This window comes from Chiloscyllium plagiosum, chromosome 9 (genome assembly GCF_004010195.1).
Source record: "Chiloscyllium plagiosum isolate BGI_BamShark_2017 chromosome 9, ASM401019v2, whole genome shotgun sequence".
Classification (NCBI taxonomy): Eukaryota; Metazoa; Chordata; class Chondrichthyes; order Orectolobiformes; family Hemiscylliidae; genus Chiloscyllium; species Chiloscyllium plagiosum.
In genome coordinates, this window is record NC_057718.1 from 47,518,272 (window position 1) to 47,540,810 (window position 22,539).

The following is a 22,539-nucleotide window of genomic DNA, read 5'->3' on the forward strand; positions in this document are numbered from 1 at the left end:
TTGGTTAGGTCACATTTGGAGTACTGTGTGCAGTTCTGGTTGCCTCACTTTAGGAAAGATGTGGAAGCTTTGGAGAGGGTGCAGAGAAGATTTACCAGGATGTTGCCTGGAATGGAGAGGAAGTCGTACGAGGATAGGTTGAGAGTTCTCGGCCTTTTCTCGTTGGAACGGCGAAGGATGAGGGGTGACTTGATAGAGGTTTATAAGATGATCAGAGGAATAGATAGAGTAGACGGTCAGAAACTTTTTCCCCGGGTACAACAGAGTGTTACAAGGGGACATAAATTTAAGGTGAAGGGTGGAAGGTATAGGGGAGATGTCAGGGGTGGGTTCTTTACCCAGAGAGTGGTGGGGGCATGGAATACGCTGCCTGTGGGAGTGGTAGAGTCAGAATCTTTGGTGACCTTTAAGCGGCAATTGGATAGGTACATGGATGGGTACATGGATGGGTGCTTCAGCTAGGACAAATGTTCGGCACAACATCGTGGGCCGAAGGGCCTGTTCTGTGCTGTATTGTTCTATGTTCTATGTTCTATAGATGACAGATGGCTTCATGTGCAAATGACTTACTAATAAAACAGCATACAGCAACTGGTCTACTCTGAATCAATAGTGACCTCCAGGATTTTGAAGATGGGATATTATGTACGGAAGAGCTATGAATGCCAACGGTAGATGATTTGACTCTCTATTGTTGGAGATTACTAGTCTACACCGGAATGCTGTCCCAGTTATACTGTACATGGTCATAAACTGCTTCAATAACTTAAAAGTCATAAATGAAACTGAAGACCATGCAATCAAAGAAAATCTTCAATTCTGACCTCATGATGGACAGAACGGCAATAAATACTTATGGAGCAGAAGAGTTCAGCACCACAACCAGGATATAGTTGAGGATTCTCTTTTGGTGCTGTAGAAGATGAAAATAGTTGCACGAGAGGACTGCCCAGAGCCACTCCTGCAGTGATATGTTGGGACCAGGATGATTGGCTCCCCTAATGCTAGAGATTCACCCCTCACTGATTTCCATTAGCTTCGAGTTTGCTACATTCCTCGATGCCATATTCAGACAAATGCTGCCTTGAAGTCAAGAACAGTCATTTATACCTCACTTTCAGAGTTCAGCTCTTTTGGCCATGTTTGGACCAAGGTGGTAATGAGATTTGGAGCTGAGTGTCATTAAGAAACCAGACATGAACATTGATGAGCAAATTATTGCCGAATAAGTGATATAACTATCGGCAGCAACTTCCATCATGATAGCAGAAAAACTGATAGGTCTGCAATTAGTTCTGGAGAGTAATTTTACATATTGTCAGATAGGTGTCAACATTGTATTTCTATTGAAACAAGTACATTGCAGCACTAGTCATCAGCACTATAGCCAGAATATTTGCTTTTGCTGTATCCAGTTTGGTCAACTGTTTCTTGCATCAGAAACTCATTTGAAATGACTAAACACTGGCAATTATGATGATAGGGTCAAAAGAAGTAGATACAGATGGGTCATTTGCTGGCCACTTCTGGTGACCTGGCACACAAACATATTCCTTCGAGAAGCAAAATTGGGAAATATTATTTAAACACAAAGTGAAACTAGGAGTAAAACATAACAGAACACAGGCTTCTAAAAATGAATCCAAGACTTGGAGGCCTAGGACACCTCTACAAGCACACTTCAGTGTCCCATCTCCACAATATTGTCCACCTTTGCTATAAACTCTATCTGCTGGTGTAACAACTCTTATCCATACTTCTGTAACTTGAAAATGTGACTATTTCAGTACTCTACTAGGGGGGCTTCCATTCTCCACTGAAACATCAATGTGTCTAAAACTCTGCTGAGCATGTCCTATTCCATCTGCCCATCACCCTTTTCCTCACTCATCTACGTTGGCTCCAAGGATTTTAACATCTCAACCCACTTCAAAATTCTGCTTTTCTATTCATGCTTCCTTTCATTTCATACTTAGCAATATGGCTTCAGCCAATGAGGCCCAACTTAGATTCTCATACGTTCTCTGGTCTCTTTTCTGACCGATTTTAAAAAAAAATCACATCTTCTAGCTCCCACTTGGCATTCACCTTCCTTGCATTGCTAATAGAACACCTCAGGTGTTTTAAAAGCTTTACTACACAGCAGCAGTGCACAAACAAGTTGTCATTATCTCAGTTTTATTTGTGCAAGAGAACTTGGGTGGCACAGTGGTTAGTACTGCTGCCTCACAGCGCCAGAGACCTGGGTTCAATTCCTGCCTCAGGCAACCGACTGTGTGGAGTTTGCACATTCTCCGTGTCTGCGTGGGTTTCTTCCAGGTATTCCGGTTTCCTCCAAACAGTCCAAAGATGTGCAGGTCAGGTGAATTGGCCATGCTAAATTGCCTGTAGTGTTAGGTGTAGGGGTATGGGTGGGGTTCAGTGTGGACTTGGTGGGCCTAAGGGCCTGTTTCACACTGTAAGTAATCTTAATGCAGTCATGGAGGTTCAAACTTAAGCAATACCCCAAGCAAACATTTCTCTGTCAGAGCTAGGGAATGCTATTCTACGATAAATCAAAACAAAAAAAAACACCCAATCCTGAAGAGTGCAAGTTGTATGTGGAACCACAATGTGAGAGAAGATATAAATAAGACTGCAGCATTTCTTTGGACTGCATACTAAGGAAATGGACCAGTGTCAAATCCTAAAAGATTTGAAATAGGAATCACTATAGTAAATGGAGGGAAAAAAGCACAGACTGATCATAGTCTATAAAATATGGAATGAACTGGTCAGAATTAATAGAAAGAAGAACCTGGCACATCCCAGCAACATCAAAATGCATATCTATTCACAAGCTATAAACATCTATTTCCAATACAATGCATCAATGTTTCTCCCTAAAGACAATCCCATAATGAAACAAAGTTACAAAAGAAACCCATCACATACTCATTATTTAAAGTCTTTCAAATCATAGAATAAAATGATTAGGAAGAGACCCCCGGCCCATCAAGTCTTTACCACCAGAGCTACACTACTAGGCTCATAGACTTTTAAAAAAGGCTTGGATGAGCACTTGGAGTGTCTGACATTCAAGGCAATTCAAGTGCTCATCCAAGTACTTTTAAAATATTCTTTGTTTCCCATCTAAATATCCTCCCAGGGAATGCATTCCAAAACCCCCATCACTCTGGATGAAGTCATTCACTGGGTACTCCCTGTCTTTCTCCTTCTTCCAAAGTGCATCACCTTATCAGTGTTAAATTCCATCAGCCCAATTGATTTATAGTTTCCTGTAACTTAAAATCTTCCTCACTGTGAATGGCCAATGTTCATATCATTGTAAACTTATTACCACCACCTCCTTCCCAACATCCCCCAACCCCCAAAACTCCCACAGCTAGATTGTGCCTGGTTTATATGAGCAAAACCCATATAAAATGACAAGATGAATATTGTGAATGTAGACAACTATAACTGGAACTGGGGAAGATGATTTTGCTAAGATAATTGACAAATAAATAATACACACCATGATGAATTAATCAACTAATTAGCTTCATTACAAAAGGAGAACGTTGTGTATAAAGATTTAAAATTTGGTGGCTGGACATAAGTGACAGTTGTACTTATTTGTATTTCAGTTTAAAAAGTTAGCTTTGCTTATTATTGTAGGCCTACAATAAAAAGTTACCATGGTAACAGTTTGTTGCTATCTGCAGTGCAGTTTATGTTCATTATAAATTGATAATGAACTATTAATTGAGAAATATTTGAGTGGGTACAAACCATAGAAAGTTAAAAATCACAACAGGCTATCACCAGCTTTTGGAGCACTGCTCCTTCATCAGGTGTTTGTGTCCATTGCTGTCATTTGTATGTCCACAAACACCTAATGAAGGAGAAATGTTCCAAAAGCTGGTACTTAAACATAGAACGTTACAGGTCCTTTGGTTTCACAGGTTGACGCAACAATCTGAAGCCCATCTATCTATCCTAACTATTCTATTCTTGTCCATATGCCTGTTCAATGACCATGTAAATACCCTTAAAGTTGACGAGTCTACTACTGTTGCAGGCAGTTCGTTCCACACCCCTATTACTCCGAGAAAAGAAAATACCTCTGACATCTGTCCTATATCTATCACTCTTCAATTTAAAACTATGTTACCGCATGCTAGCCATTGCCACCAGAGGAAATTGGTTCTCACTGTCCAACCCCCTAATTCTCTTATATGTCTCAATTAAAATCATCTCTCAAACTTCTTCTCTCTAATGAAAACAGCCTCAAGTCTCTTAGCTTGGACTTTGTGTGATTTTTAACTTTGTCCACCCCAGTCCAACACCGGCTCCTCCAAATCATAAAAAGTTACACTTGCAAAGTAATGGAATGACACAGTAATTAATCAGAGACCTTGCAAAACATTACTAAAACCTCTGAAGAAATACCGATTTAAAGCAGAAAGAAATGTTCGTTAAATAGTTCACTAACGAGGTATTTTATTCACCTCTTCTCCATTGTATTTGGCCAATTCAGTGTCGGTAAACAGGCGGACAGCTGTCTGCGGAGGTGAACCTTTAAATGTGATTTTTTCTCCAAACAGCACATTTAAACCGAGCAGACTAATGAGAACAACACAGGCACAGCGTCTAACTGCAGGAAACGACATACTCTCGCCTCCCACAAACTTCCTCACGCTGTCAACACAGGAAACAACTTCAACACACAGACGCTCCCCGCCCGGTCCCCAGATCTGCGCTGTCAATCAACCAACTAGCCAATAGATAACCGGAAGGCTCAACCAATAAACAGCCGCCAAACAACAACTATAAAAATGCGCAGGTGCATAACAGACAACCAATAGGAACCAGCCCCTCGCCGCAGCAGACCAACAGAAAAAAAACACGCTATAAACTACCAATAGAAAACAAGTCCCTCACCACAGACAGCTATTAGGAAAATCAACCTCTTACCGCAGTTAGCCAATGGGAAATCAGCATCATTCGGCAGCCAACCAATGGGAAATCGACCCTCAACCGCAGATAAAATCGACGTTTCGGGCAAAAGCCCTTCATCAGGAATATACCTGGAATATACCTGATGAAGGGCTTTTGCCCGAAACGTCGATTTTGCTGCTCGTCGGATGCTGCCTGAATTGCTGTGCTCTTCCAGCACCATTGATCCAGAATCTGGTTTCCAGCATCTGCAGTCATTGTTTTTACCTCAACCGCAGATAGACAGGAGGATACCAGATCCCCACTGCAAATGCAGGAATTTTGCCTCAATTCTGCTATTTTTCTACTTGTTATGTTTCTGGTGATGGACCCTTCTTCTTATGGAAAAAGAGCCTTCCTATCCAGTTTACATCCACCTCTGTCTGGTCCCTTGTCAACCTCAGCTGTTGGAAGGAAAGCAATCTCTGCCTATCCCATCTTTCTCGGCTGAGACCCTCTAGCCCAGGTAGGTCTGGTAAATCTCCACTGCACCCTCTCTCATGCAAAACACATCCTTTGTTGCATGTGCTAACCAGAACTGCATACAATACTCCTTTGTGTTTAACCAGAGTTTTATGCAGTTAGTGGTGTTTTATACATAACCACTTTACATTTGATACGTTCCCCATCATTTTTATTTTCTCTATGGACTGTGAATGACATGCAGAAGTCATCATATTGGCACAGAGATGGGCAGTAATAAAAGCCAATAACCCATATACATTCTCAACCACCTTGTCTACCTGGTAAAAACAATGACTGCAGATGCTGGAAACCAGATTCTGGATCAGTGGTGCTGGAAGAGCACAGCAATTCAGGCAGCGTCCGACGAGCAGCAAAATCCTTATTTACCTACCCTGCCACCTTCAGGGATCATGAATATGGTTACCAAGATCTGCCTATTCTTTGGTACTTTCCAAGATCTGACCATTCATGGTGCATCTATTGTTTTGTTAGCCTTCCCAAGTACATTACCTCACAATTATCCTGGTTACATTTCATTTAGCACTGTTCTGCCCATCCGACTAGTTTGTTGATATCTTGCTGCAGTTTAAGGCTATCCTGTGTTTACTATCCTGCAAATGCTTGTGCCATCTGCAAACTTCTTGATCAAATCGCCTACATTTAAATCCATATTATTAATGTATACCACAAACAGCAAGAGCCCCAGCACTAAGCCTTGCAGAACCCCACTAGAAACAGACTTGCAGTCACTCTCTGCTGCCTGCAATGAATTTTGAATCCAACATGCCACTTTGCTTTGGGTTATATGGGCTCTTTCTTGACCAGTTACTATAATAAATATTATCAAAAGATTATCATAATCAACATTCCTGGTATTTGTTCCCAAAGTTTAATCAAATTTGTCAAATATGATATTCCCTTAACAAATCAATGCTGTTAATCTCTGATTAATCCATGTCTCTCCAAGTAGATATATTCTGTCCCTGAACATTCTTTCTAATAACTTCCCCACCACTGCAGTTAGATTGAATGGCTTGCAATTTCCCAATCTATCCCTTGTTCCCTTTTTTTAAACAATGGACAATGTGAGCTGTTCTCTAGTTCTGCGGCACCCCATATGTGGCCAGAGAGGATTTGAAAATTAATGCCACGGCCCTTGATATCTCCTTCCTTGCTTCCCACATCATCTCATCCAGGCCTTCAGACTTATCAACAGCTAAACCCTGTCCTACCCCCTCTTTCTCTCTCTATGTTAATTTATTGTAATATTTCAGTCATCTGCCTGCATCATGTTTCTCCATTGTGAAGACTGCAATTAAAGTATTTACTGAGGACTCTGGCCACATTTTCTGGGTCCAAACATAGACTACCTCTATAATCCCCAATGGCTCCTACTCTTTTTCTAGTTAATTTCTTGCTATTTATATGTTTAAAAAATCCATGTTTTGTGATTTCCTTTATTATACTCAAGCGCTTTTTTGCTTTCTTTTAATTTTCTTTTTAAGTTCTTCTGTACCTTTTATGCTCTTGAGGATTAGGCTCACCAGCCACATGAGGATCCACAGAACCCAAGACCAGTAACATGGAATTTCCAAGGTGAATAATTATATTATCTAGCCTGTGATTACTGATGATATTGAGTTGCATTGAAGGCAGGACAGAGGAGATTCACGAGATTGATTCCAGAGCTGAAGGACCTGTCTTATAAGGAGAGAAAGAGAGCGAGAGTGAGAGATAGCATTGCTGCGTTGCAAGCCTCTCCACAAATGAGCAATCTTCAAGTCTGAGGCAAAACAGAAATCAAAAGTCCAGTGGCTGTTGCCAAGAAAACTTCAGCACCAGGCCTCCTTCCAAAACTCAGTCTGTTTGTTCTAGCAATTTAGGTAATAAAACAACCCCTTATTTCTCTTTTAAAAGCTTTTTCCCCTACATCTCCTGGCCTTTTGTAAACAGCAGACAATCCCAGTTTTTTTTATTTCCTCAGTCTAAAATGTCACATGTTTACCATGGAAACAATAGGCTAGAGGGCCTTTTCCCATGCTGTTAAAAATGCTGACCCCCACCTGTGAGGTATTAAATAGTAGCTGCACCTCAGCTGTGTATGGGGTAAAATATTATTTAAAATATTATCGAAATCTAGTCTTTAGAGAGGATCTACTTAAGGTTAGGGAATGTGAATCTTCTATTTGTCTCAGGTTTGAGAAAGACAATGCATGGAGGTCACTACACCTTCCCTAAGCAGAAGTAAATAACAAACACGGAGATATTGTTAATATCACCTGCTCCAATCTGAAGGGATCAAACAGAAAATCATTTAGGCTTAGACTGAGACATGTGGAAGATTTCAATAAGAAAATCCTTAGTGAGGTGGCAATATCTAACCGAATGTTCCTTACTGAGGTTAAAGTTGTAGAATTTCTCCCTGAAGATCCTGAGTGAACCTGGCCTCCTGCTGAGAGCCCTTCTCGCCCCCCTTCACCTCTCTCTATTCCAGCAGCATAGCCTGCTGTCTGTTGCCTGTGCTTATCCTCTGATTATGCTGAAATCCAATGGGAATGCATACAACTGTGCCCATGAATAGGGCTTAGATGTTTGGATAGAATTCTTGAATTCAAATATCTTTAGCAGCTGTTACAGCACTCCCTACAGACTTTGGCCATAACAAGATAGCTGGAGAAATCTTTAAACACTACTACCAAAGCTGTAACAGTGAGTAAAGATTTGTCAGCATCTAGTTTGTAAGTATTGAGAACCTAATTAAAAACTGGCAATGTGTTTTTCTCTTGGGATTGCTAGCAGCTTGGCACCATTTTGATAAATTGATCTTCGTATTCTGCATATTTTTAGCAGAAGTTCCCTACCTGCTCACTAATGCCGTCAACAAAATAGCAAATAGTGTGACTCACACAGAAAGTTGCTCGAGTGTTGTGGATACCACTTGCAGCCAAAATTGTATTTGTAATTCTATAAAAGTGGGCACTAAGGAGCTGAACTTTGCATAAAGAAAATACTGGAGTATAAAGCGCCAAGATTAGATTTTTTTGAGGCCAAAACAGAGGGTCTCTTCAAAATAAAATTGTTTAATTATATCTTTGCTTCAGGGAGCATAGTTGGTCAGTAATCACCGCCATTGCCTCACAGCACCAGGGATCCAGGTTTGATTCCACCCTGGGTAACTGCCTGTGAGGAGTTGTAAATTCTCCGTACGTCTGCATGGGATTCCTCCTACTGTCCAAAGATGTGTAAGTTATTATACCTTTTAATAATTAATTACCCCTAATTTAAAGCTCAGAAACAAGTTGTTTAACCAAACAGTCAATAGCAATGCCTGAATTCTCCAGTCAAATTTGCTCCCACCCTACTTTATCTTACCCTATCTTATCCTTCTATTTCTTTCTCTCTCCTGTGCTTATGTAGGTTCTTCTTAATTGTTTCTGCATAACTGCTTTAACCACTCCGTGTTGTTACAAGTTCCACAGTCTAACCACTCCTTGGATGGTTAAAATGTCTTGAATCTCTAATTAATTATTTTTCAAAATTTATGCTTTATTCATAAAATTACTAAGTACATGACATATATATCAAAATTGGACTTTACATACAATGAAACATGGTTTCTGTCATTATTGTATGTGGTAAATATCCCTAATGAATTTATTATGAGTCTGTATTTATGGTCATAAGTTTTCAACTTTCACGTAGTGGTAATATATAGGAACGTAGGAACAGGAGAAGGCCATTTAGCCCTTCAAGAGGCCATTCAATTAAGTTGAATGTCATGATTAGAGTGGTGCTAGAAAAGCACAGCAGGTCAGGCAGCATTTAAGGAGCAGGAAAATCGACATTTCGGGCAAAAGCCCTTCATTCCACCACTCGCATCTTGACTCTAATCTCCAGCATCTGCAGTACCCACTTTCGCCTAATTAAATTAAATGGCTGATCTGTGGCCTAACTCCACATGCATACCTTTGGTTCAGAAAAAAACAAAAATGTATCTATCTCAGATGTAAAATTAACACTGATCTAGCATTTACAGTCATAGAGTAATAGAGATATTCAGCATGGAAATAGACTCTTTGGTCAAACTCATCCATGCCAACCAGATATCCTATATAAATCTAGTCCTATTCACATACCCATCCAGATGCCTTTTAAATGTTGTAATTGTACCAGCCTCCACCACTTCCTCTAGTAGCTCATTCCATCTCCCCTGTTGTGAGCTCCCCCACATAGGTTTCTCCTGTGAATTTCATTGCTTATTTTTCTTAGACTAACTCCATGTCCAGAGGTACTTGAAATCAAACAGCAGAGGCAGTAGTTGTGGAGGTTCACTGCTGGGTCAGACAGCAGGTTCCTCTGTTGATTGACTTCCCACCATGTGGTCACTACCTTTGTCTCCTTTCCTCATTTTTAAGGTGTTGTTTTGATCCCTGGAAATACCTTTAAAAAGGAGCAGCTCTTACAGTCATAAGTTTTTTCTTCCCTCCATGTTTTGTTGAAGCTCTAAAGTTCTACCACCTTTTGTATACAGAAGTGCTTTCTAACATCTCTCCTGAACGGTCTGGTCTTATTCTCAGGCTATGACTAGTTTTAGAATTCTCAAAAAGTGGCAATAGTTTATTTTTTATCTATCCTGTCTTTTCTGGTTAATATCTTCAAGACTTTGATCAGGTCACCCCTTAACCTTATAAATTCTGGAGAGAACAGATTAGTCTCTCCTCATAGCTTAATCCCTGAAGTCCAGGTAGCATTATTGTAAACCTATGTTATACTTGCTCAAAGGACAATGCATCCATTCTAAAGTGTAGTGCACAGATTCACAGTACTTCAAATGGGCATAATTCTGCACCCTTTACTCCAGTCCTCTTGGTATAAAGGCCAACATTCCAATGGCCTCCTTGGTTATTTTCTGCACTTGTTTGTGGTATTTTAAAGATTAGATCATAGAATATAGAACAATACAGCACAGAACAGGCCCTTCGGCCCACGATGTTGTGCCGAACATTTGTCCTAGCTTAAGCACCCATCCATGTACCTATCCAATTGCCGCTTAAAGGTCACCAAAGATTCTGACTCTACCACTCCCACTCCCTACCATTCCATGCCCCCACCACTCTCTGGGTAAAGAACCCACCCCTGACATCTCCCCTATACCTTCCACCCTTCACCTTAAATTTATGTCCCCTTGTAACACTCTGTCCCCTTGATACACCTGAAAGTCCAAGTTTGTTTGGATATACACTGTATCTGTCTAGAGAGTACCTATCCTTTTACAGTCCAACTGGATAACCTCACATTTGCTTACATTGAAATCCATCTGCCACAGTTTTGCCCATTCACCAGGTCTATCAATATTCCTTTGTAATTTTATGTTATCACCTACAGTGTCTACAATGCTGCCTAACTTTGTCATCAGTAAATTTGGATGTATGGTCACTGGGTGAATGTTGGCTCCCCCTGGTATTGGTCACTGGGTGAGTGTTGGACTCCCCCTGGCATTGGTCACTGGGTGAGTGTTGGACTCCCTCGGCATTGGTCACTGGGTGAATGCTGGACTTCCTCGGTATTGGTCACTGGGTGAATGTTGGGCTTCCTCGGTATTGGTCACTGAGTGAATGCTGGCTCCCCTGTTATTGGTCACTGGGTGAGTGTTGGACTCCCCCGGGTTTAATGCCTGCTGAACTGAGCCAGTGAGTTGTGGGCGGTGGGTGGCGAATCGAGCTCCACCCCAGGTGCTCAGTGGTTGGTGCAGACCTGCCTAAGTGACGGCAGGATCTGTATTGCATTGGGCTCCGGGATCTGGGTGATCGCTGCTGTGCGGTGTTCGGGACTGTGCCCAAAGCCGGGTTACTGGCACTTTGAGCCGCCTGATCGTTTCGATGTCTGTGGCGGTGATGAGGAGGGATTGTGCCGGATCGTACCGAGAGGTGAGTGCGTGGAAAGGACCGCACAATCCGACCAGTATTGCAACCGGCCTCTGTAAACGAGAGCCTTCAGCTTTCATTGAGTTGAAAATAGTTTCCTAGAGTCTGTAATCGGTCCGAAATAATAGTTGAAAGGCTCTTGGGTTTATTTGTTGCGCGGATTAGAAACTTTTTTTCTGCACTAGCAATTAAAATAGTTGCTGGTTTAGTAAGACGTTTGGGCTGGGGGAGTGGGTGGTTGTCTGCGTACAGTGAATGAGTAAACCCCGCAGCTTGTTATTCAGACTGCCCTGATGCTCTGCGGTCTGACCACGACAGTCTCCCCACCCCCTCCCCCCTGAGAGACACCGACCGAGGGGATGGTAACAACAGCCTCCTCTTCAAGTCGCACAACGCTAAAGATATTCCTAAGAGCTGAAGCAGCGTAAAGAAGGACTGGACCGAGCAGGTCCATCACCACCTGTAAGGAGATAAGCTGCATTCATTTCGGAGTTGTGAGGATGGAACGATTATCTCTTATCTCCTTCTCATCATGGGGGTCACTGTAGTGTACAGCCAGCAGTGCGTCAGCTCATCCTTCCCTCAGTCACAAACAAATCGATTTCATTTTGTACTCCCAAACGCAGCATCCGTGCGTTTTTACTGTAATAGTATCTCCGACCTGCTAAGTCGATCCTTGTCCTAAATATGCTAAAGTCAGGATTTTGCAGCTCTCCCTTTGTTAACCTGTCTTATTTGGCATTTCCCATCCTCACTATCATTGAGATGCTGAGTTTTAATCTCCGTAGCTCCTGAAACTGCTTATAGTCGACTCTCCTTCTTATATCGTATTTCCAATATAGACCACAATCTCTGGCTGTTTCTATCTCCTTGTAAAATGTTCTGCACCTATTCAAGAAGAAACAAAATTATCAATGAGAAATATAGTGATTTGAAAATGGAGTAAGTTTTAAATAGATATTTGAATGCCTTTTCATATGGTTATTAGTCATTATAGAAGTTGCATAGTTTGACTAATACATGACCCCCCCCCCCCCCCCCCCCCCGACACGTTTTTATTTTTCACATCTGTCTCGGTATCTCCCAGAAACGGAATTTAGAACATTTTGGAATAAATAGGAAATCCTGTAAACAAAAGTATGTTCAGATCAGACTTGTGATTGTGTTCTTGCTAGATGACTCCGAAGGTGGTTATTGTTTTCACTTGCACTTAAGGCAAAGGAAGTCAGGTTTGTAAACACCCTACAAAAACAAATAAGTCATGTAAAACTTAACAAATCATGGGTTTGGCATCAGTTGAGGAGTGTTGATGAAAATGTACAGTGGGCCTGTCAGTAAGTGAACAAAAGAGCAGAAAGTGAGGATGTGAACTGGTGTATGAATTGAATTTTGCCCAATCCCTGTCCTAACATCCAGTACTTCAGACAGACGTGTTCTTGCTGTTGTTTCTCTTTCCACTTCTTTCAGCAATGCAGATCAGATATTTTTAATCGACCTGTTCAGGCGTGTTCTGACAAATTTTTAGAGCAGATGAATAGTGAACATAGGCCCAAAAACAGAAATTGCTGGAATTGCTCAGCAGATCTGGTAGCATCGGTGGATAGAAAACCGCGTTAACATTTTAGTTTCCTCAGCGCTGGTTGCTGAACCCAAAACGTTCATTCTGATTTCTCTCCACAGATGCTGCCAGACCTGCTGAGCCTTTCCAGCAATGTCTATTTTTGTTTCTGATTTCCAGCATCTGCCGCTCTTGCAGGTTTTATTGTACCTTGGTCTGCTGGCGCAGAGGTGAGAACACTACCACTGTGCCTCATGAGCCCTCCTGCAACGTAACATAACCTTTGCAAAAAAATTCTAGATTTCCTATATCTATTTGCTCTCAATTCCTGTCCAGAACAACTAATTTCAAAATGAGTTGACATTAGTTGATTGTTAGTTGGTATTTTCAGTGTGTCCTAGATGCTCTGCTGAAGATTCCACATCCCTGCAGTTCTTGAGTTCTGATCACTGGCTGACCCACCCAACATGATGAATTTTTGTAAACTGTGTTTTAAAAACCTTTTCTCTTTGTCTGCAGCTTTCAGATGTTGGAACAGAGGACAGCACTTGCAATTCTGACCTCAGGAATGAAACTGATACTGAGCAAGATGATTTAAATAGAACAGTAATACGAGGTATAAACCAGTATTGTGAAAGATACGTCTCTATTCCATCTCTCCCCACAGAAAGGCAGGGGCCTGAGTTCTGTAGGTCACCTGTGGTGGGCAAGTAAATGGATCTGTAGTGCAGTGTCTCATTGCTAGCCTGCCAATACTTGCTCGAGAATAATTTTATGGGTGACGAGCGAGGTATCTGGTGGACCAATTTTCCTTGATCCAACTGAGAACCTTAAAGGTGTAATTAATGTCCAACGAAGGTCATCACACCATTGCCACTTTGATTTAAAGAGCAGTGGGAATCTGTACCAAGCTTGGCAGCTTCAGCCCTGCAAGCTTTTGTTTGGTGACAAAGCATATATCAGCTTTGCTGCTCCCTTCACCTATTGTAAGTTTGCACCACAGTTTGAACTCTCTTGTTTCCATTGGTGACACCACCAACAGCACCCCCTCAATGGCCCTGCTAATCTGGCCCTGGTGAGATCCTTGAATGAACTGGGTTTGGGGACAGCACAGGTCTCCTTACTGTTTGGGACCTTCTGCAATTTCAACAGTGGTCACTGATACTGGAGGCCCAGAACTTCTGGCTTCTAGTCTTGCTCCTGGGAATGGACAGATCTTTTCTCGTACCAATTACAGGGCTGCCGGCAGAAATTAACATAATGAAAACTGACCGAGTGGACGTCTGCTCATCTCCAAAGCTCACACTGGGGTGCAGGAACCCTTTCTCACGTATAATCCAGCTCCAGTCTCTCTTTTGTATCGTTCCAGAGTTTGTATGATTGGGAACAGGATAACCTTTAAACTGCTTATGTGCTTATTTTAATTCAGAGTCTAGATCATTCCCCTCCTTGAACCAGCTCCTTGTATCTACACAACTAAAGGTGACACACACTGTTCGGACACAGCAGCTGTCGTTAGTTGTGTGAATGTTGAAAGCCAATTGCAGCAACTAGTGTCTGGAAGTCTAATTAAAATAAGGCCTGTGTAATGGTGGAATTGTCTGTAGTCTGTTTTCTTTAAACAACAAAATCAGCAAAATTGTTTGGATAAATTGTGTTTGCATGTGACTGTTATGAAGTTACTTGCTGCCTTGAGTTTTAGATTAGATTTAGATTTATTGTCATGTATATATAAAAAAGTGTTTTTTCGCATGTTATATGCAAAGTGTTGCCACATTCTGGTGCCGTCTTGAATATAGTGCAAGATTGTACTGCGGTAGCGTTCATCTTTCTCTCTTTTTTTTTCCCTGCTCTGCTGCTCCTCCAGTTGTTGAGTGTTTGACATTTTTTCGCTTTCATTTTAAAGCTCTGTAATGGTGGTTCGAAATGGGAATGTAATCATGTTCTGCAGTAATATTACTCAGAACTGCTTGAAAGGTAAGACTTGATTGACTTTAGTAAATAGAATTTTGAATGTGAGCTCATGCTTCCAATGCAATTTTTATCTTTATTTTGTCCTTTTTTGTGTGCTTTGGATAAATGTTTACATTCTGTGTTCAAAATCTAACCACCATTACGGAGATTTAAAATGAAAGCAAAACACTGTTGAACAGTCAACAACTGGAGAAGCAGCAGAGAAGGAACAACAAGAAGAGAGAAAGATGAACTCTAATGTGGTAAAATCTTGCATTATGGTCAATGTTTCAAGATGGTGCCAGAGCATGTTTTACTGTACTTTTTATATGCTGAAAAATGTTGCTGGAAAAGCACAGCAGGTCAGGCAGCATCCAAGGAGCAGGAGAATCGACGTTTCAGGCATAAGCCCTTCTTCAGCCCTGAGGTTAATGAGGTTATTTTTATTTAACATACCCATAAGCCTGTATGCCTGCAGCCCCTTTGACCTCACCTTGTATCCTTGAAATGGGAGGGAAGGGAAAAAAAACACCAGGTCTCTTTCTCATATCCTGTCTTGAAGAATATAAATGGATGCAATCTATGAACTGGTTATTTGGAATGAAACAGCCACACTTCTTTCTCTCCTTCAGAGCAATGCCTTTCAATTCTTTCTTTATAGCAGCACACAATCTCTCAGCAACATATTTCTAACCTCAGCTGATTGAGCACTCTCCTCACCAGTCCCTAAGCTTGCAACATACATAATGTGCAAGTCTCTCAACTCTCTGTTGCTGCATTCTATTGCATTTTCATTACACTCTCCTTTCTTACCTATCTTCACCAACCTGCACTGAACTCCTTATCTCCTGATGCACTGAATTCAAAATCATCGTTCGTGTCTACTAATCCCTCCACAATGTTGATATGCTTAGCTGTATTTGTTCAGCTGTATAAATTACAGCATGCCAGTTATTCTTCTGACATGTCATCCTTTGTATTCTTCCTTCCCTTCACTCTACTTTATGGCAAACCTTCAACTGCAGCCTGACATCTGACTCTGAAATAATTACTATAACACCACTACCATGCTACCACCTTTGTTCCCTCAATAAAGAATGTGGTAATCAATTGCATGTCCTCACCACCATGCTGAAGATGAAAGTCTTAGTGAAGAGATCTTTTGATGTTTCCTTACTGGTCAGCAGCCAGGATCCTTGATTAACTAATTATTGCAAACTGAACCAATGTGATATAGTTATGGTGTAAAACACAATGAGATGTGAATGATTTCTTACTTTGTAACTATGAAGTTTAAACAGCATAAACGTCTTGTTTTAATTCTTTATCAAGGGAAGGAATTTCTGGTTAAGTGAATACTTTTTCCTGTTCTAGATGATGAAGCTGGCTCCACAAGTCTTTCCTCCATCTTTGGTAAAGCCTGTCTGAAGAACACCTTTTCTGTGATTCTTATCCTTATCTACCTGCTCTTGATGTCTGTGGCAGTATTCCTGGCCTATCAGACCATCACAGATTTCAGGGAGAAGCTGAAACATCCTGTTATGTCAGTGTCCTTTCAGGAAGTTCTGAAATACGATGCTCCTGGTGAGAATACATTTTATTTTCTTATGAAAATGCTGACATAAAATAGTTCAAAAACAAAAACTCTACAGATTCTGGAAACATGGAATAAAAATGAGAAGTATTGGTCAGGTAACATCTGTGGAAGGAAACATGGAGTTAACTTTTCAGCTCAATAACATATAGTCGGAAATAGAATTCATCACTTAAGAGTGCGGTTGTGTAATTGAGAACTTAGCAATTAGCTCGGTTTCAATGACACCATTAGATCCAAATAGATAGTGTTGCCATGGGACCACCTCTAGGCCCAGCCCTTCATTGGTTACCATGAGAAATACATCACCAGTGAAGTGGTGACATTGAAACTGAAGAGGAAATCATAGATGACTTTTGGGTTTGGGGAAAAGGATGTGATTCTGTGACAGTTGATGATTGTGACATAGCTAATACCTGTTCTGTATTCTTAGAAATCTTCAGCACTTTTACAAACATCAGATAAATCTTCATACATTTGCCTCAATTATTGAGATAAGAAAATGTGTAAAGGGATCTTGATCAAATGAATCAATGGACTGAAAATGATAGATGGAATTCAATCTGGATAAATAGGATTTTCAAATTAAAATTTTGGTATAACAAGCAAGGATATGGCTTATACAATTAATGGTAGCGCCTTGGGTAGTGTTGTAGAACAGAGGGACCTGGGTACAGGTATATAATTCTTTGAAGTTTGCTTCACATATGAACAGGGTGGTTAAAAAGACGTTTGGCACACTTGTTCAGTCCTTTGAGTATAGGAGTTGGGAAGACACGTTGAGGTTGTACAGGATATTGATAAGGCCACTTTTAGAATACTGTGTCTTTGACCAGGATATTACCAGGATTGGAGGGTTTGAGTTATATGAATAGGGTGAGATCTTTTTCACTGGAGCCTAGGAGATTGAGAGGCAACCTTAAAAAAGTTTATTAAAAAAATGTGGGGTGTAGATGATAGAGATAATAAATTATATAAGCAAAAAACTGAAAGAACTGCAGCTGCTAAAAATCAGAAGAACAAACAAAGGTTGCTCGAAACAACTCAGCAGATCTGTCAGCGTCTGTGGAGAGAAAGCAGCATTAATATTTCAGATCTAGGGACCCTTCTTAAGGGCCATTGGACCTGAAATCATGTCTCACGAACTTGATTGAGTTTTTTGAAGAGGTAACAAAGAGGATTGATGAGGGCAGAGCAGTAGATGTGATCTACATGGACTTCAGTAAGACGTTTGACAAGGTTCCCATGGGAAACCAGTTAGCAAAGTTAGATCTCATGGAATACAGAGAGAACTAGCCCATTTTGGTACAGAACTGGCTCGAAGGTAGAAGACAGAGGGTGGTGGTGGAGGGTTGTTTTTCAGACTGGAGGCCTGTGACCAATGGAGTGCCACAAGGATTGGTGCTGGGTCCACTATTTTACATCATTTATGATTTAGATGTGAGCATAAGAGGTACAGTTAGTAAGTTTGCAGATGATACCAAAATTGGAGGTGTGGTGGACAGCGAAGAAGGTTAGCTCAGATTATAATGGGCTCTTTGTCAGATGGGTCAGTGGGCTGAGGAGTGGCAGATGGAGTTTAATTTAGATGAATGCGAGGTGCTGCATTTTGGGAAAGCAAATCTTAGCAGGTCTTATACATGTTAAGGTCCGAGGAGTGTTGCTGAACAAAGAGACCTTGGAGTGCAGGTTCAAAGCTCCTTGAAAGTAGAGTCGCAGGTAGATAGGATAGTGAAGAAGGTATTTTGTATGCTTTCCTTTATTGGTTAGAATATTGAGTACGAGTTGGGAAGTCATGTTGCAGCTGTACAGTACTGTTCGGCCACTTTTCGAATATTGTGTGCAATTCTGGTCTCCGTCCTATTGGAATGATGTTGTGAAACTTGAAAGGGTTCAGAAAAGATTTAGCAGGATGTTATCAGGGTTAAAGGTCTTGAGCTATAGAGAGAGGTTGAATAGGCTGGGGCTGTTTTCCCTGGAGGCTGAGGGGTGACTTTATAGAGGTTTATTAAAGCATGAGGGGCATGGATAGGATAAGGTCTTTTCCCTGGGGTTGGGGAATCCAGAACCAGAGGGCATAGGTTTAGAGTGAGAGGGGAAAGATATAAAAGAGATCTAAGGGGCAATGTTTTCATGCAGAGGATGGTACGTGTATGGAATGAGCTGCCAGAGGAAGTGGTAGAAGCAGGTACAATTGCAACATTTAAGAGGCATTTGGATGTGTATATGAATAGGAAGAGTTTGGAGGGATATGGGCCGGGTGCTGGCAAGTGGGACTAGATTATGTTGGGAAATCTGGTCAGAATGGACGAGTTGGACTGAAGGGTCTGTTTCCAGGCTGTACATCTCTATGACTCTATTACTCTACAACTTTGTTTTCTTTCTACTGATGCTGCCAAACCTGCTGAGTTTTTCCAGCAATTTCTGCTTTTGTTAATCAAATTCCATCATGTATTCAACTTTGTGTTTTGAAACAGAACAATCAACAAACTCCATTTCCTCAAAGTATTAGTCAAGTTGGTATCTTGACAACAGTAAATTGAAGATTGACACTCACTGGTCAGTGTATGTATTGGGATTGCTACAGTCCCACAGCTGACAAAAACAATCTGAATGGTAGTCTCATGAATAGAGCCATAGCCATCTGTTCACTGGTAGGAGCTGATGCTGAGTTAGGGCATATTAAAATCATTCTGCACGATAATGGATACCCTGACCAGATTACCTCACAACCCATGAAAGGGCCTATGGGCACTACCTTTGACCTGGAGTAGGACACACTCTGTCTCACTACCACGGAAAGGGAAGGTGTCTCAAAAATTTGAACAGCTGATTCTAGCTGTCTCCTGCTGTTTCCATGCAGCAAATACAGAAGTGGTTTTCTCCACTAATAGGATGCTGTTGTCAAGCCAAAGTGGCATTTTGCCCATCACGTAGATTAATTATGTGATATATGACTTTCCATGTGGGAGTAGTGTCCGGAGTATATCCCAATGATTGGCAGCCTGTGTCAAACAGCACATCCCATTAACTATTTTCAGTGCACAGATGCTAATTGTGCTCAGACAGCCAGTGATTGCAAGTATCACAAAAGTATATCCGTCATTAGATGACATGGTGATATTGGAAATCAATTATTAAATAATCCAGACTGTGCTAAGAATTAGACAGGAAACCAATTTAAGACCGTCAGCCTGACCCACAGTGTGACATATTTACATGTACTAGAAACTATATATTAATAAACAGAATCCTGTTTTCTGCTGGCAAAAATAATTTTTACAGACATTGCACATGTTTCCTTTTTAAAGAAACTGCCATACTCTGCATTCCCATGGCAATACCCTGACCAATCAGAATTTATCTGCCTGGTCTGTGAACTGAAAATTGACATGATCGCCCAACCAATCAAAACACTCTCAGGCTGATAAAATGCGATCTCTTTTCTCAAGTTTGTTTCTTGTATCGTTGTCCTGATGAGCACATGTTGGAAAGCTTCAGCTTTTACTCTCCTGTTAGCAGTGTTTAAATTCTGAATGACTATATGGTATATTTTAAGCAAGGGAGGGCAGGTGTGAGAAGAAAAACAAAACAAAGTTTGTGTTAGGATGGAAGGGGGACAAGACTAAGAGGTTTAGTAAGGGGACATGCAAATAAATAAAAGCTGTTTCGAGGGGAGGCGTGAGGGTCAGAATCATGAGCAACCACCTTCTTGAAACCAAAAATTCGCATAAAATCTGCAATGAAAAGGGAAATAAACTGGGTCGAGATTGCAATCTAATATTTTTGAACCCTGAGTCCAGAACGCTGTAAAGTACCTAACTGAGGATGATGTGCTGTTCCTCAAGCTTGGATGGAACTTTATTAGAACTCTAGGACCATGTGTATTGAGAAATTTGCATGAGAACAAAGCAGAGAATTAAAATGGTCTACAGAGAAGAAATTTGGGTTCACTCTGCATTTGGTCTTCACAGCATATAACAGGCAGAATTATGACCAATAATTACAGTGTACCAAATTGGAAGAAGTATGCTAGTGTAGTTTCAGCTCAAATAAATGATCAAGGCCTTGGATGATGAGAAGAGGGGAGGTAAAATGAAAGGTGATGCATGTCCTTTTGTTATGGAACAGGCCAGATCCTCTCAAAACATTTTAAGAACGTAGCCCAGAAATTAACTTTTCTAGTTGTTTTAAGCAGATGTAAGGTGAATATTTTAGGAACGACGTAGCAAGTCACACCACTCGGCTTTAAACAAAATAGAATTTATTTATATGCGAACAAAAGAAAACCGAATTTAGAATAATATAATTATTTGAAAACCCAACTGACACAAAAACACAACTTCACAAAGAGGTGTTCTGATTCCCTGCAACATCCCATAAACACAGCCCCTGGCAAAACAGTAAATTCAAACACAGGTTCTTACAGAAGAGAGGTGTCAGAGAGAGAGGATCAGCATGGAGCTGTTTCTTTGGGTCCCCAACTAAAACTAGAAAAAACCCTGAACTGGAAGAACAGGCCACTTCCCTTTCATTGTACAAGTATTCAAGTTGTAAGTTTGCTCGCTGAGCTGGAAGGTTTGTTTTCAGGAATTTTGTTACCGTACTAGGTAACATAATCAGTGAGCCTCTGGTGAAGCGTTGGTGTTATGTCCCATTTTCTATTTATGTGGCATGGTCTCTTAAGGTGGGTGATATCATTTCTCAGAGGTTGGTAAATGGGCCCAAATCAATATGTTTATTGATGGATTTCCGGTTTGAATGCCAGGCCTCCAGGAATGCCCATACGTGTGTCTGTTTAGCCTGTCCTAGGATGGATGCATTGTCTCAGTTGAAGTAGTGTCCTCCTTCATCTGTATGTAAGGAGACGAGCGATAGTGGGTAATGTCTTTTGATGACTAGTTGGCGTTTATGTATCCTGGTGGCTAGTTTTCTGTCTGTCTGTCCGATATACTGTTTAATACAGTCCATGCAAGAGTATTTTGTAAATGACATTTGTTTTGCTGGTTGTTTGTATAGGATGTTTTAGGTTTATCAGCCGCTGTTTAAGTATGTTGGTAGGTTTGTGGGCTACCATAATGTCAAAGGGTAAGAGTAGTCTGGTAATCATTTCAGAGATGTCTTTGTATGGCACTGTGGCCAGAGTTTCTGGGTGCATTGTGTTTGCTTGTTTGGGTTTGTTGTTTAGGAATTGATGGACTGTGTGTATTGGGTACCCATTCTTGTTGATTATGCTGTATTGGTATTTTTCTTTTGCTGCTCATAGTTCTTGGGTGCTGCAGTGTATGGTGGTGTTTTAAAATAATGTCCTGAAATATTTTCCCCCACCTTAAGAGATCAAGACACACAAATAGAAAGCGGGACATAACACTAGTGCTTCACCGGAGGATCACTGATGATGTTACCTAGCATGGTAATGAAACATCTGAAAACAAATCTTCCAGCTCAGTGAGCAAACTTAAAACCTGAACCTCAAGCTGAGCCACAAATCTTCTCAAAAATCACATTATACATGAGTTTTTTAATAAAGTCTTGAAAGCCTTTTCTGATTGTTGACTTAGGCAGCATCAGTTAGCCATTATTAAAGTAGCCAGTTCAGACATTTTGGCACCCCTGCCTTTAGGGCCCCTCTCAAGAAAAGACCAAGGAGAGAATAACCTTCTTAAAGGAGCAATATTGTCGCATCTTCATTTGTGAAGCTGCTGTGGTCAGGGAGGGTGTGTCAGGTGTGAATGCAGAATGAAGCAGAGTATGACAGTTGTTATGGACTAGGCCAGACCATTCAAAACATTCTTAAGCTGGCAGCCCAGACCATAACTTTGCAATTTGTTTTGGTAAGTATATAGTGAAAATTACCTGGAGTAAGTTAGCTAGGTTGATTACCAGGTTTTAAACAGACAACAATTTATTCACAAAATGAAACACAAAGAACAGAATAAAGAACAACTATAGACCTCAGTCTATCCAAACTAGACTTAATTATGCTGTTCAGAATATGCATAACAGTCCCAATAAGCAAACCCCTTAAACACAGTAAAAATGGCTTATACCCCAGGCGGGTACCG

General features: G+C 40.9%; 2 protein-coding genes across 13 annotated transcripts in view; one reads left to right on the forward strand and one right to left on the reverse strand.

Moving 5' to 3' along the window:
• nenf (neudesin neurotrophic factor) overlaps positions 1-4,780 on the reverse strand; it is a 21,095-nt gene extending 16,315 nt beyond the window's left edge. The window contains exon 1 of the mRNA XM_043695874.1: positions 4,494-4,780. Within this exon, the coding sequence (XP_043551809.1) occupies positions 4,494-4,655 (162 nt within the window). The 5' untranslated portion in view covers positions 4,656-4,780. The remainder of the gene's footprint in view (positions 1-4,493) is intronic.
• Positions 4,781-5,232: 452 nt separating this feature from the next.
• Positions 5,233-22,539, forward strand: part of pacc1 (proton activated chloride channel 1) — a 70,787-nt gene continuing 53,480 nt past the window's right edge. For 10 of the 12 annotated variants that reach the window (XR_006312528.1, XR_006312524.1, XR_006312522.1 and 7 more), the window contains exons 1-3: positions 11,181-11,372; positions 13,447-13,543; positions 16,255-16,464. Coding sequence is in view for 3 of the 12 variants with exons in the window: in XM_043695866.1 (XP_043551801.1) it covers positions 11,325-11,372; positions 13,447-13,543; positions 16,255-16,464 (355 nt within the window). In the remaining 9 variants the exon portion in view is untranslated. Of the gene's footprint in view, positions 5,447-11,180; positions 11,373-13,446; positions 13,544-14,886; positions 14,905-16,254; positions 16,465-22,539 lie in introns of those variants that run through there. The other 2 variants (XM_043695868.1, XM_043695867.1) reach the window with 2 other exon arrangements.